General features: G+C 39.9%; 1 protein-coding gene across 3 annotated transcripts in view; it reads left to right on the forward strand.

The window, feature by feature from the left end:
• kalrna (kalirin RhoGEF kinase a) overlaps positions 1–15,939 on the forward strand; it is a 141,991-nt gene that overhangs the window by 43,443 nt on the left and 82,609 nt on the right. For all 3 annotated transcript variants that reach the window (XR_006372045.1, XM_044130993.1, XM_044130994.1), the window contains exons 9-16: positions 1,443–1,565; positions 1,659–1,850; positions 2,723–2,854; positions 4,252–4,350; positions 4,429–4,560; positions 11,205–11,327; positions 14,983–15,174; positions 15,282–15,451. Coding sequence is in view for 2 of the 3 variants with exons in the window: in XM_044130993.1 (XP_043986928.1) it covers positions 1,443–1,565; positions 1,659–1,850; positions 2,723–2,854; positions 4,252–4,350; positions 4,429–4,560; positions 11,205–11,327; positions 14,983–15,174; positions 15,282–15,451 (1,163 nt within the window). In the remaining variant the exon portion in view is untranslated. The remainder of the gene's footprint in view (positions 1–1,442; positions 1,566–1,658; positions 1,851–2,722; positions 2,855–4,251; positions 4,351–4,428; positions 4,561–11,204; positions 11,328–14,982; positions 15,175–15,281; positions 15,452–15,939) is intronic.

The following is a 15,939-nucleotide window of genomic DNA, read 5'->3' on the forward strand; positions in this document are numbered from 1 at the left end:
GTTTGTCTCTAATTGAAAAGAGGTTTATGTTGTGGTTTTCTTTTGTTTCTCTTGTTCAGACCACAGTTACTGTAGCACCATCTGCCCTGCAGACATGCCTGATGAGTCACAGCAATTGCCTGGGAATACTTTACATGTTATGAGCAAGAATCTGAAATGTCTCATCATGGACCAGCTCTCCTAGAGAGCTGATTGAATTGAGGAGTCATTTGTGTCCAGTGTTTCCCCAGTGTTTTCCTCTGTGATTTATGAGCTAAAATAAGATCACACAACCCCCAATACTTCTTCCACTGCCAGTTCACTAATTTTCCACTGTTTCCCCAGTGTTTCATTGGTCCTTCCTCAGTGTTTCCCCAGAATTTCCCAAGTGTTTCCCCAGTATCTCCTTAATGTTATCTTAATGTTTCCTCACTGTTTCCCCTAGTAATTCTTCATCTTCTTTGTTTTCCTGGGGCTTTTGCAGTATTGTCCTGCTTTTCCCATGTGCTTCCTTAATTCTTCATTAGTGTCTTCCCAATGGTTCCTTAAAGGGAGAGTATTATGGGAGCGTGAGCATAGCCCTGGGGTAAAATGTGCAACCAATGTATTGAGATCTCAGTTCTTGTTGTGGTTCTGGCCCGTTGACCTTTGACTTCCCCCTGTCTCTCAACCTCCTTTCCTAGCAGATTAAAATAAACAAAGGCCACCACAGTAGGATCTAATAGGTAGAGCCATTTTATTGCACAATCAAGTAATTATGTTACCTCCAGTTGTTATTAAACTGCTGCATAAATAAAAAATAACTTAAGACAAAATTGACTTCACATCATAGCTGTATGTGTTGCCTTCAAACTGGTTTCTAGCTCTTTAAGAAGCTCCGGTCCTTTCTGACACTGCCCCTCACGGTGACCACAACAAAGCTCTCCATGCTGTTCCCTGATGCCATTTATAGCCTTTGTTAAGAGTGTTGGACTGAGCTGTAGTTTGCATGATGAACTCAGCAGATATGCAGTTCCATACAGAAAGCAACTAGGGACAACATTCATTCGGATAAATACCTATTAAATTTAAAGTTGACAGGATTAAGTTTGATTAACTCACTTAGATTGAGTTGTTTCAACATATCTTATTATGTAAATGCAATGAAAATTGCTAATGTTAAACATAAAAACTTAATTTAAAGTAGCAATTTGAACATAGAACAGTTACATAAAACCAGTAACATCTGAATTCCATGTCTTCTAGAGTTTTTCTCCAGGTTTTTCCAATTCTGTCCAACTATTTCTCTAGTACTACCCCAGAGTTTTTTCATTCCTTCTCCAGTGTTTTCCCATTGTTTCTCCACTTCTTCTCTACGGTTTTTACATTGTTTCTTCTTTGCTTGCAGGCCTTTAGACTCCATTCATATCTGTTGGAAGTGCACAAACATAGTCCTGTGTGTGTGGGTTTGTGTGTCTGTGCAGATGTTCGACTGGATCAGCCACAACAAGGAGGTGTTTCTGCAGAGCCACACAGAGATCGGTCGCAGTTACCAGCATGCTGTGGAGCTGCAGACACAGCACAACCACTTTGCCATGAACTCTATGGTAGGACATCGTCACAAGCTTCCCTTTTTTCTCCTAAAATTTGACCCTGAATGTATGAAGATGACATAGAAATGTTAAAAATGTTCTTCCCAGAATGCCTACGTAAACATCAACAGAATCATGTCAGTGGCGAGCCGGCTGGCTGAGGCTGGCCACTATGCTTCCACGCAGATCAAGCAGATCTCCAGTCAGCTGGATCAGGACTGGAAAAGTTTTGCTGCTGCACTTGATGAACGCTCGACCATCCTCGCCATGTCCTCCGTCTTTCATCAGAAGGCTGAGCAGGTGAGGTCTGAACTGTGTGAGGGATTATTGACGTCTGGCAAGAAAAACAGCGACTCAGCTGTGTTTATGGAACACATAGAAAGTTTCTTAAACTGATGTAATGGCTCCTACATCAGAGCTGGAACCGCTTCTTTCGCAAACAAGCTGCTAATATCTAACTCTCCAATCACCAAGGCTCTTTTCTGCAAACACGTGTCCAGAATATTATATGAAAGTGGGACATTTTTTACTGCTTGATTATATTTAATAGATGAAAGTACTTCATTGGTGATTCCTGGAAGGTTGACATGGCAACTGATGGGACTGTTTGATTCCTGCTGGGCTCTTGACATTTTATTCTAGTGTATGTTTGGGTGAAGAGGAGATAAAAGAGGAGAAACATCAGACGAGTGAGACTACAGAAAGGACAACATGTTAGAACACAGACTCACAAGAAGAGAATCACAACTCGAAACCAAATAAATTATTACATAGAATGTTTTGAATATTCTTGTCATTAGATACAGCATGTTCCATTCCTTTTTAAGGTTTTGTTGACTTTAGTAACATTTATTTGAGAGTAGTCAGACAGAAAAGAGGCCAATAAGAGAAGGCGGAAGACGTGGCAAAAGTCATCAGGCTGGGAATCGAACCTGCGATGACCACGCTGAGGACTAAGACCTCATTAGGTGGGTTGTGCTTAACCACTGTTGTGAGGGGTGCAAATAGTTAGAGAAAAATCCTGTACCCCAACTATTCTTTTTGAATTCCAACTAATTAGATCCTGAAAAGACCAGTCTGCGTTCAATGGCGTGCTGAACCTTTTAAAGACGACATAGAGTTCAACAAACACACATGCATGGATAATTTAAGGCTTTAATCTGGGTCCTCAGTTCCTGTCTGAGGTGGAGACCTGGTGTAAAGTGTGCAGCGAGGGCGGGTTGCCGTCGGAGATGCAGGAGCTGGAGATCGCCATCCATCGGCACCAGAGCCTGTATGAGCAGGTGACCCAGGCTTACACCGAGGTAAGACCCTTCAAATTGCTTATGAGCAACAGACGGAGTCATTGCTCCACTGCTGGTCATAGAAGCTTGTTTTCTTTAATGTCTTTATCATAAATGTATACAAACACAATTTAATGTCCAGCTGCTGCTCAGGAACTGCAAGCTACCAGATGCCAAAGTACCACGTCTTCTTATAAAACACACTGGAAATGACTTTCTCAACATACCGCAAAGGTGCCATTTTTTTTCTATGCAAACACCATGTTTTTAGGTGATGGAGAACAGTAATATTCTGTCAGTATTGCAGTCTGTGATTGGCTGTGATAACAGGGCGGCAATGATCAGCCGCTGCACTGACCCTTCAAGCTGTCTGAAAACACTCCACTAAATTTAGTTCTGGAGCACTCCCACTCTTCCCTGTTCTTTGCTGCCGTCTGCTGTTTTATCTTTAGACAGGCTGTTGCTCAGTTTATGCTTATCTATAAAAAGATAGGTCTGTATATATATATATATATATATATATATATATATATATATATATATATATATATATATATATATATATATATATATATATATATATATATATATATATATATATATATATATATATATATATATATATATATGCATTGTTGGTTGTAGGAGTCGCATAAAAATGGTTTCTTGTCTGGATTTGATGTCTCTTCTTAACGAGGTAAATGAAGGAAACTACACATGACTTTTAATGGAAATAATATGTCTACATACTGTAAAAAAATCTTTACCTTAGTTACTTCTCCTGGTTCAGCAAAAAAATTAAACAATCCAGGGTTGATCAGTGTTTAGTATTTTCTATTTTGATGACATCAGGATCAAATGTAGTCCAAAGTTATCGAAAAAATGGCGCAATTACCCTTTAGTTACCCTTCAAAGATCAAGCTGTGGAACTTTAGCATTGTTAGCAGTGAACACTTACATAATGTTTCCTACTTGTTCAGATCTGGTCTGTTGCCACTTCTTTCTTCTGAGCACATGTTGAAGTGCAGAGACTTTTCTAAAAGTGATGTGACCAAATCACGTCTGCCAGCTCAAAAAGCACTCTTATGAATCATGTCTGCCAACCACTGAAGGGCAAACCAAACACTTATTCCTGTCTTACTTCATAACAAGAGCTTCAGTCACAAAAAGCAGGTCCACCAAAACACACACACACACACAAACCCACACACACACAAACTATCCGATGCTTAGGTCTACGTCACCAAAGTCACAACCAAACATCGATCAGGTAGCACTTCTTGAGATAAATTTTATAACAAGAGATATTTGTCATGCAACAAGACATCCTCACTCCCCTAAACATGACAGTTCAGTGTTTTTCCTTTCTGTGTGTGAGCGGTGTCATGTCTGTGGAACACATCTGTTTCCATGTCCAGGTGAGTCAGGATGGGAAAGCTCTGCTGGATGTGCTGCAGAGACCTCTGAGTCCAGTCAACTCCGACTCCCTCACAGCCACGGCTAATTACTCCAAAGCGGTCAGTGGATCGGATCAGTAGCAGATCACCTTTGAGTATATTTACATATAATCTAAACCAGTTGGTGTAACCGCTCAGGTTCACTGCATCCTGGATGTGGTGCATGAGGTTCTTCACCATCAGCGCCGTCTGGAGAACATTTGGCAACATCGAAAGGTCCGACTGCACCAGCGGCTGCAGCTGTGTGTGTTCCAGCAAGATGTGCAGCAGGTATACACTCACAAAACTCTCAGTCACCAACATAAAGGACAATGTTAATGTGCTTTTTACTTGACACAGTCAGGGAAAGTTAAAGGTCTGGATTTTTCATTCCAAACTCCAACATTTACTGTGTAAACTCATGCATTTGTGCAACATCAATCACTGGACTCATATTTAGTGGCATAAGTCCTGTTTCTGGAAACTGATTCACTCTTGTGATGCATGGTGTCAACCGGGTTCTGCCTCCTGCATTCTATTCCAGGACTAGTGGACGATGCCACAGTTCCTCTGCAGCTCATGGTTCTGCCTGAGAAGCATGTAAATATTAGATGATACCTCCCAGGTTTTCAGAGATTCAGCTGGTAACTTCATGTTAGTTCTTGTTGGTCTGGAACTAAGATCAGAGAATTTCCTCTTAGGTAAAAAGCAACATGACCTTCACAGTGTTCTGTTGCTTGAGTTCAGTGTTTGATGGAAAAACTGTCTGCTGATCTCAGACCCAAATAGAGCAATCATACTTTCATTGGTACTCTTTAGGGGAACTCTTATCTCTCTAGCCCATGTTATTGTCTTACATCAAGCTAAGGTTTCCAGAGGTTTCTAGTTAGAAGCTGAGCAAAACTCAGCTTCTAATTCTTACATTGCTATAGTGTTGACCTTCCTTGATCACTTTGGAGCTAATCATTGGCTCAGTTTTGGACTTTTTGCTATTCACTGATCCACCACAGTGGTAGTTTTCCTTTTACTGCCATGTCTTTGTGGTTTTGGTTTCTCTTCATTTTAACTGCTCAGCCACTCATTTTCTGAACTTCTGTATGTCTGCTCTCCTCTGCAGTCAGCCTTTGACTCAAAGATTGCTGCTGTTCTAAACAGTACTTGGACTGAACCATTTAACTCTAACTTTCCCAGTAAGGCACTCCAACCAGTCTGAACAACATTTGTTGTCTTTTTCACCTGTTTGACTGTCTGACTGCTGTTTGTTCACAGAATGAATGTCTGGCCAATGATTAAACTCCACTTTGTTTTTATTTGGAACACACCTCATTTATTTATGGTTTAATTGCACAGAATCAGCAGAATTCATGTCATGGCTGTTGAGTTTTCTATAGCTCTACTACACCTACTGGTAAATAATTGTAGATTACATGTAGAAATATAATCTCCCCCAGTTACAGTTATTGATCTGGTTAGAGATGTTGTCCTGCTATTATTTTGAATACCGCTGTAATTGTTGATTGGGCCAATCAGCTGGCCCTTTCGGTGCGAGAGAGCCGAAAAGCTCTCGCCCGTGGTTTCACTCTCCTGAGTTGGACCTTGTGCTGACCCACTTGGATCATGTCATGCTGTGTGTAAGCATGTGGTGGTGTGTAGATGTTACCAGTCCAAAACAGATGAGCATCAGCACGGTGCGTTCATTCATCCCTGCTGTCCTCTCCTTCTGTCTGCTCCCTGTTTAATGTAAAAATTCCTGAGATAAAACGCTGTCTGCTGCGCTGCTACTGCTGCTCATCCCACACAGACACAGAGCGAGAGGCTTGGAGACGTGTCAGGCCACATTCCTGAAGCCTCTGTGGATATTCAGGAGCTCCAGATTTAATATCACAGCTGTATTTAGAGTCAGAAGAGTGTCTGTGATTAGGTGGAGTGGACGAGAGTGAGGGGTGTAATGCGAATATGAGGTAATGACAACCACGTACAATCATGTATTACTGATTGCTGGAATGTGTTCTTCCAGAAGAGGTTCTTCATATGAAGTGATGTAAAACAGTTTGATGTATTCAGTAGGAGATGCGAGCAGCAGAACACCAGATTATTTTCAAAGGTTGATGTTGATTCCAGTAAAAATGTTTCATAAGAAGATCAACTCTTTTCAGACTTAATGTTGTCTTAACATTTTCTGACCCTGCTGGGCACCAGTAGCATGTTAAATTGCCTCACTAGATGCTCCTCAGGCTAAGGAGCTGCTGACTTAATTTGGATTTAACAGAAGTGCAAATAATTGAAATTTATTTTAATTATATATTTTTTTTATTTATTGTTTAGAAGACTCCATAGTTGTGGGTTTAAATAGCAAATCATATGTTAACATATAACCTTACCCAGTAATATTTTTACATTTCTTGTCAACTTAACATCTTTTAATACAAAAACATGATGGACCGCCCCGCTGGTGTCTGTGCTGCAATGTTTCCAATACAACTGGACTCTTTTACTGTGATGTATTAGAACCTTTTCTCCCAGGTCTTATGATAAAAGGTATTGTATAATGAAAATAATTATTTATTCATCAATATTTATTATTTCTTGCAATCTAATGTGATCATGTTATTCCAAGTTTTATAATGAAAATTAATTACTTTTCATACAATGATTTAAACATTTAAAATATTACATTTTAATACTAGTATTACTCCTGTATCAAGAATGCTTCATACCCAAAGTTAAAAATAATATAAAGGAATTGAGATTATGGACAGCTCCCATGAAAAACTTGCTAAATCCCAGGAGGATGAATGACTAATTAAATACTGTAATTATTGCACAGGTGATTAAATAAAGAAGCTAATTAATCATATGCCTATTTATTCAGGCATTTATTTATTTCTGCATTTATTCTTACTTATGTGAGGTTTTTTTCAGCACAAACTGCAGATTTGTTCCTTTTAGTCTTAGTGGCGTGTGTCCAGTGTGATCTGCAGGCCAGAAACACCACATGTCAACGCTGCCGCTGCTGTCATTTTCATTCCATAATATTTGTTCATTCTGTAGTGTTTGTCGAATTAGGATCCAGAATCAGGTCACTCAGCTCCAAACTAAAAATGTAGAGATGAGTGTTCTGATTTTGGCACCTTGGTGACATTATTATAAGAGCTCAGAGAGTGGCTGTTAAAGACAAAGCCACTGGCTGAAACAGAGAGCAGAGCTGTCAGCAGAGCATGGCCCGTTCTACTTGTCATGCTTCACTTCCTACCAGACCCCAGGGAGATGCAAGGAGAAACGTGCACAGAAAGTCAGTCAAGTTAAGAAGTGAGAAAGAAACTTCATGCCACTAGAATATATAAATCAGTGAAACAAAGTTGTTCCAGCCTGACTTGTAACAGTGCAGGATAAATGTGACCCTGGAGAGGAGCAGAGTTAAGCCGAGACAGAACAAGTAATGTTGTTTTAGAGTCCAGCTGCAGTCAGCTGGCCTCCTACCTCACACTGAGCTCTCCATGTCACTCTGCTTCTTCATGAACCCAGAACGGATCAGGGATGTGGTCCTGTGGAGAGGGAGATTGTATGGTCAGCTGATCATCCAATGCACGAGAACCAAAGAGAGTTCAGGCGGGTGGGCTGGACGGAGGCGGGACTCAGTGGGGATGTTTGACAGCTGTAAGTGTGAAAGGAAAGACGGTCGTGACACCTACAAATAAGATTAAAAAACCCCTCACTTTCAAAAATGAGTAAAAATGTTCCTTCTATAAATGTCTCATTCAGCACATAATTGGCTGTGTGTGTGTTATGATTAACACACAGAGCTGAGTTCAGCTTCATCAGCCAAATCCTAAGAATCAATCAATCAATCAATCAATCAATCAATCAATCAATCAATCAATCAATCAATCAATCAATCAATCAATCAATCAATCAAATTTTATTTCTATAGCACATTTCAGCATCATGGCATTTCAGAGTGTTTTACATCATAACAAACACAGAAACACAAAGTCATGCAAAATAGAATCAACAGTCAAACATTACATTAAGTCAAGTGTCATCATTAAATTTGTAATTGATTACGTTTCATAAACAATAACATTGGAAATATTCACACCCTTACTGATAACCAGGTGAAGTGTTTGTCCTTGAGTGTGTGTTGCTTGTTTGATATGTTGTGTTAGACCAAAATTCTCTTATAAATTAAAGAGCTTTTTGTCCCTCTTGCTTGTTAACATGAATGTTGAAATCACCCACAATTATCAAACAATCATAATCAATTTATATGAGAAATAGAAGCTCATTCAAGTCAGCAAAGAAATTTTCCACGTACCGGTATGTTGGAGTTTTGTATAAAGTTAGTGTCAAAGTTTGTTTGACACCAACCTCAATTCCAAGATACTCAAAAGAGGTGAAGTGACCCAAAGAGATTTTACTGCAATTTATGGTATTCTTAAATGTTGAAGCCACGCCTCCTCCTTTTTTATATTTTCTATTCTCATTTAAAAAAATTGTAGTTAGGAGGTGCAGATTCAATTAGTACGATCGGTTCATTGTTGTCATTCAGCCATGTTTCTGTCAGAAACAAAACTTCAATATTACACTCAGTGGCAAAATCATTAATTAATAGAGCTTTAGCACAGAGAGATCTGGTATTTCTGGTATTTAAAAGAGCTAGTTTAAGTGACTTGGTGGCCAATAATTCATCAGTCTGAGGTTCCTTTAGGCAGTCTGAGGTTTGAATTAAAACCGCTGTATTTTGTAAAAAAATGTTTGTGTTGGTCGGGACAGGTAATATCCTGTTTTGCAGTGCCGGGGGGCCAGACGCATTCTGGAAGAAGATGGGTGTAAAGATAATATGTGGACCCCGTCTTCAGACCTCAGAAACACAGAGTGGTGGATCCTCTGGGAAGTCAGAGGCAGGTGGCTTAAATGTAGTGAGGTCTGCTACATGAGTGCTAAGGAGAGACGTGCCGAGGCAAAACTGTTGATTTATTCCATCTGTAAATTTGAGAAACTCTGGTCCAGAAGACATTTCTTCATAGTTATCTTGTGAATGCAGTGAATGAGTGGGGGAGCAGAGAAGGAGGAGGGAAGGAGGACGGGAACCAGTCGCTCCGTCTCCAGTCGATGTTATATCAGCTTATTTTGGAATAGTTTTCTCCTGACATGCGGAGGGTTCCATCCTAGTCAGACATCCTTGAGCCAGACGTCTTCTGAAGCGACGATCACATTGTTGTCCTTGTTGATAAAATGAAAAAGGTTTACAGTGTGTAGCTTTATCCCATATTTATTTAGATTGCGTCCGCCTCTTCCAAAAAGGTGACAGCGCTGCCAATAGATCCAGAGGTTATCAGTGGAGGTCACTGAGCTGGCAGAACAAGCCATGTATTTATCATGTCCATGGATGTGTTGGTCTTGCCTCATTGTTGATGTTTGAAGGTGAGGTTTCATTCAGAGTGTCAGGCTGAAGTGCAAAAAGTCTGTTTTTCAGTGGGATTCCAATGGAATCAGAATGTTTTGAGGCTCGGGCTGGTCCAGCTGCTTGTGTATTTTTCTTTGGCGGAGCAGGTGTTGAAGTTGAAGGTGGGTTTCGGATCAGAGCCAGCCACGCTGATTCGTCCAGGTGAGGGGTTCTCCCTGTTAGTCGTCTCTTAGGATCCGCAGTGTGAGACTTTTGCTTCTGCTTGGCACCCTGAGCGTTCCAGGGTGAGCTGCTTGCTGCGGGGCGTACGACCTCTCCGTTGATTTCAGGAAGAGTTGTTTCATTTCCACAGGTAATGTATATCTCAAAGTTCACCTCCAGCCGTTGAATCTTCGTTTCTGTAAACTGAAGTTGTATAATACTGCTGATGTCCCTGGAGTCTGCCGGAGGCATTTTGTCCTGGTTCAACTTGGGAGTTGAAGAAAAGTGAGGTAAAAATAAAAGTAAGAAAATTCCACAGTCCTTAGGTTTGAAGTAATCCAGTTATGATGTAGATAATGCAAATATAACTATAAAAACTGTGACTTTAAAAATAACTCACAGGGAAAGTTTTCAGTAAGGACGAGAGAGAGCAGGATAAGCTGTTCCTCCTTCAGCTGCCAGAGCGTCATTTCTCTGCCACATCTGTAGAAACGAACAAACACACTGACAAAGTGAAGTGCACTGGCATGAAATGTGGGTGTTTTATTTAAGATTATGATAAAGACATTTATTGTCCAACTAGCGTTGTTAAATTACAACTTTCAATATTTCAAATCAAAGACTTTTTTTAATGTATACTCCAATAAATTCCATCAAATTTCCTTTAAATTCCTGTTACCTCCATGGGAAAGCTTCCAAACTCAGGAGATTTGATGGAGTAGAATGAAAAAGAGATAGAGTGACTCAAAGGTAGATGATTGACTATAGCGCCCCCTAAAGGAAATGTAAAAAAAAGGAATAATGGAAATTTGAAAGAGAGTACAGAGATGCTCAACATAAAATGTTCAACATTAGAGTTGATGTTGAAAATTATTCACAAAATCAAGCAACATTTTGTTGTTTTATTAGAGAAGTGTTTTTATAATATAGAAGAATACATTTTAATTACTTCACATTTCTATAACTGTGATACTAAACTTTTACTGTGTAAAATTTCAGCTGGTTTGTGGTAATACTGTTCACTGGTGATTTGTGTAGCAAAAAATACATAATAAAAATGAATTAAATTGAGTTGAGTTGATGAATAACCAATTGTTTCTATCATGCAAAATACATTTTGGCTTTAAAATTCACTTAAACTGCTTTACTTTGGGGCTCTGATGGAGCTGGTCATTTTTGACCCACAGGACATGGGGAGAAAACAGAATGTTAAGATTACACAAGTGTTAAACTGTCTGGAATGTGTGCATCTCTTTACACCTGGGGTTCCTGGTGACTTTGTGTTGGGAAATGATCTAAATAAAAGTGCGTGTTCCGTATTGTGCAGGTTTTGGACTGGATAGAAAACCACGGGGAAGCTTTCCTCAGCAAACACACAGGTGTTGGGAAATCCCTCCATCGAGCCCGAGCCCTGCAGAAAAGACACGATGACTTTGAAGACGTAGCCCAGGTGAGCTTGTCTGCACTTCAGCGATTGTGTGGTCGACTCCCTACAGGTATCTTGGGTTTTTTTCTTGATCTTGTGTGTTTCAGATTGTCAGACAGTTTTCAGGAGATTTGATGGAATAGAATGAAAAAGAGATAGAGTGACTCCCTACACTCGGACAAAAATTTATTATAAATTGAAAAAGTAGTCCCTCAATGAGGATTTTATTCATGAACGAAACAAAAATAGCCAAACCAATCTGACCAAAGTGGAAAAATAGCTGCCCTTTTCTGAATTGTGAATTAGCAATGTTTAACCAAGTAATTCTCAAACTAAGTGAATTTCACCAGTCAAATCCAGGCCTGATAACCTGTAGAATCAAGAAATCACATACTTAGAACCGGATTACGTAAAGTGTCTGGAAAAGAAAGACATCTGGAGTTATTCACTTCACATCCAATCAAAGTTGGATGTGAACTTGATGGGGCAAACACACGATGGGGAGAATTCCAAAGGTTTGTTTAATGTGTAAAAAAACCTTTTTTATACATTAAAAAAGATGTTTTTTAATGTTTAAGATCTTTTTTAGAAAACATCTTTTTAAGAAAAGATGTTTTTTAATGTAGAAATAAATACCATTACCATTTATACATTTTTTTTTTTTTTTTATGTATAAATTTGTGTTGTTCTGTTGACCAGAAGAACACAAATACCCATTTCACGTTGGCTGGGCTCTCAGCTCAAACAGAAGCACAGAACTCATTGGAATACCAGAGATAATACATCTTTACCAAACCACAGGCATAGCAGAGAAAAGAGAATGTCAGCTGTAACAGAGACCTTAAACTATCCATGGAGAATGTCCCTCCTTCAGTTGCTGCCTTAGGCTTCAGTTGAGTGGTTTTACTGGACAGAACAATGACCCACAGACCATCAGCAGATCTACCGCTCAATAGCTAAAAAAAAAAGTCTTGATTATAGTCGTAGAAATACTTGTTGCCAATAACCACTTATGCTTAAAGGAAGTTGCTGCCTCCAAGCATGGCACAGCAACTTAATGTTCTTGGAGAAATATTTTTTTCACATATTGCTAAGTTGGTCAATCTTTTAGCCTTTTAGCCTTTAGGCTGACAAGCAGGTTCTGTTTACGTGATTTCTTGATTTTCCGGGTCAGGCTGTATTCTTTCCTTGCTGTCTTTTAATGTAATTGAACTCAGCTGTCCAACAATGTGACTATCCATAGTTTATGATTTCAAAAGTTGTAATTACTTTTTCACATAGGGAAACACCGATCTGGATTTTCTGGGCAGAAAACTAAATTTTGTCTTTACTCATTTTTAACTTGAACAAAAGAACCACAGATAGAAGAAATCTGTCTGATCTGTAGGTGTTTGAAATCTATTTGTGTATGGTTCATTATTCGGTTCATTATTATTATTATTAAATCTGAATATTAGAAGTCCATGTGCCTGGTAACAGGAAACGCACAGGGCTAGATGTAGATGACCATAAATGGCCATGGGGTTGCCCCAAAGATGTTCTTAATTTTCCCTCCCCAGTCCTTCATGTAGGAGCCAAGGACCCGAGGTCTGAACCAGAAACACAAAAACAAAGAAACATGTTGAAGGTTTTAGTGTGAATAAAGTGTTACGAGTTTCTTCAGCACTGAAGAGAGCAGAACCCTCAGATTAACTCAGTTTATACAACATCTGCTTCTCTGCACAGCTTAAACACACACTCACACACACACACACACCCACGCCCGACTGACAACTGACAGTCTCGATAGAAACGACCATCAAACACCTCCATCAATAAACTCGTCTGTGTGGATACGCACGTGTGGTTGTGGGCGTTCGCCTGTGTGTGTGAGTTTGTTTTTTTATCTTCACTGTTAGGAATAACCAAAGACATAACTCATTGGATGGGGGTCATTAAACTGTCTTTTATTGTTAAATACACACACACATGCACATGTTTGGCACTCTATCTGTGCAGGAACTTTCCATTGACTTTCATTCATTTCTACAGCCTACCCCTAATCCCAACCATTACATACCTCACTCTAAACCTGAGCAAATTTTACTCACACCTTAGTCCTAAATCCTAATCTCTAAACCAAAAGCAGCATTTCCATTTGTGGAGACCAGGCATCGGTCCCCACAAGAAGTAGTTGTCCCCACAACTTCATATGTGTCAGGAAAATGGCCCCCACAACGCCTCAAATAAAATACATGGCACACTTGCACACACTATGTGCTGATGCCTCTTTTTATTATGTAGCTCTTTATTTTTAAATGAGAGCTGACTCTCAATAAACTCACTTGAATAGATGAAGGTTAAATTAAAAAAATCCCCAAATACTTTACTATGTGGTTTAAATTAATTCTCCTCATAATTTTTGTATGTTTTTAAAGACTTTATTCCTCATAGCCCAAAAAAGCTTTTTTTCTTGAAGCTACAGGATATTTCTGTTCCATCGTGTCTCTGACCCTCACCAAGATTTAACCAGTTGTGGTTCAGATCATAATATTCACTTGTAGGTTATAATATTTTCTGAACAATCCACCTGATTCACTCTCTCATATACAAAACTCGCACAACTTTACAGTTTAAACTGGTTTATATGTTCAGTAGAAAGTTCAAAGCATGCGTCAGAATGAGGAAGAAAGGGAGTTCATGTGACTGTTTATGCAGCATGGTTATTGGTGTGAGATGGGCTGATCTGGGTTTTATAAACTCATGATGTACTGCGATGGCACAACGTTTGGAACCTGGAGCAGATGGGCTACAGCAGCAGAGGATTAATCACATCAGCTACCACCAGCAACCAGAGGCTACAGTTTAGAGAGGCTACATAACTGTCTGCTGATTCTATGTCATGGGTTAGCTTGATTGTTAGTCTGCTTACTAGTGGTATTGCGTTACTTAAAACTCTCACAATGAGAGGCAACATGATATTGAGCTGACGAGAATGAGACGGGACGAGATTTTAAAATTACTTTCAAGACAACTTGAAGGGCTTTTGTTCTACATTTTATTGCTTTCGCCACACACTCAACAAACTTTCTTTTTCTGATTTCTTTTTATGCAATTTCTTTTTATGTAGTGAAGAACTTTTGACAGTTCTTCAACTATGCGTGGTCTGCAAGGCAACAGTTTATATTGATAGGGTGTGCTGTGGTTGTAATGCACATAACTCTGCCATCAGTTGTGTAGCGATGCTTACTACCTCCTTCAGCATCTGAACAACTTACAATGCTTACCTATTGTGTGTGTGTCTGGAACCAAAATGCTGACAAACAAAATGATTTAAGAGTAGTTGAAGCATCTTCTCTTGCAACTTCATCAGCCAAAGACATGGTGACCACAACTCGCTGGTGCTCACGAGATAGCAGCCACCCCAACGAAAAATACTGTCATGTTTTAATATCACAAGATCTTGTACGCTGAGACGTTGTTACACCCCTCCTGCTTACTAATGGGACACCATCTGAAAAAAAGTTCTCAAGTTGCGGCTCATATTACTTCATGTGCACACACAAACCGATCGCCCCTGTCAGGCAGGAGAAGGTTTTCTCTAAAATGAAGGTCACAGTGCAGTGTTGCAAATAAATATTGTTTTGTACCTGATGATGATGATGTTGATGATGATGGTGGTCCTTTCTCCATCCTTCAGAACACGTACACCAATGCAGACAAGCTGCTGGAGGCGGCCGAGCAGCTGGCACAGACGGGAGAATGTGACCCAGAGGAAATCTACAAGGCTGCCCGACACTTGGAGGTGCGGATCCAAGACTTTGTTCGGCGAGTGGAGCACAGGAAGCTGCTGCTCGACATGTCTGTCTCCTTCCACACACACACCAAGGAGGTGGGCCATGACCTTTAACCTCAGCTGATGATAGTTTTCTGTCACGTAGTGGTTTTGAGTGTGCAGAGGAACTAATTGTGTGTTTGTGCTTGCATGCCTGGGTGCAGCTGTGGTCGTGGATGGAGGAGCTGCAGAAGCAGCTGCTGGAAGACGTGAGCTGTGACTCGGTGGACTCGGTTCAGACTCTGATTCAACAGTTTCAGCAGCAGCAGACGGCCACACTGGAGGCCACACTCAACGTGATCAAAGAGGGAGAGGAACTGATGCAGCAGCTCAGGTAACACACTGCAGTCTGAGAGGAGCGATGGCGACTGGAGGACACTCCATATGATAGCAGACACACCACAGAGCTGTGGTTATGATACTATTACTTAGAATGCCATTAAAATGTCAGATATATCATTTGTGTCAGGTAGGGTTATATTAATAGACCCCAGTGGAATATAATGGTTTTCGTCTTGGTTTCTGTTTCTCAAAAAAAAAAGAAAAAGAGTTGAAATCATAAAGTAAAAAAAAGTCAGAGTGAAATTATCAGTGTATTTTCCTTGCGTCACTGAACATATTTCCAGGTTGTTCAGTCTTATATAAATTCACCACAAACTCATTTTGGAAAGAAAACCCAACAAATTGTCTTTGAGCAGATCAGGTTTGCTGGAAGCAGAAAACTTGAGGAAGAAAATGTCAGATGCTTGTGCCACTGTGACACATTATTTTGTTCTATCTGTCTTCATTTTCTTTTCTTGCTAACATTTCTGAAGAAAACAT

Source organism: Gambusia affinis, linkage group LG11 (genome assembly GCF_019740435.1).
Source record: "Gambusia affinis linkage group LG11, SWU_Gaff_1.0, whole genome shotgun sequence".
In the NCBI taxonomy this organism is placed as follows: Eukaryota; Metazoa; Chordata; class Actinopteri; order Cyprinodontiformes; family Poeciliidae; genus Gambusia; species Gambusia affinis.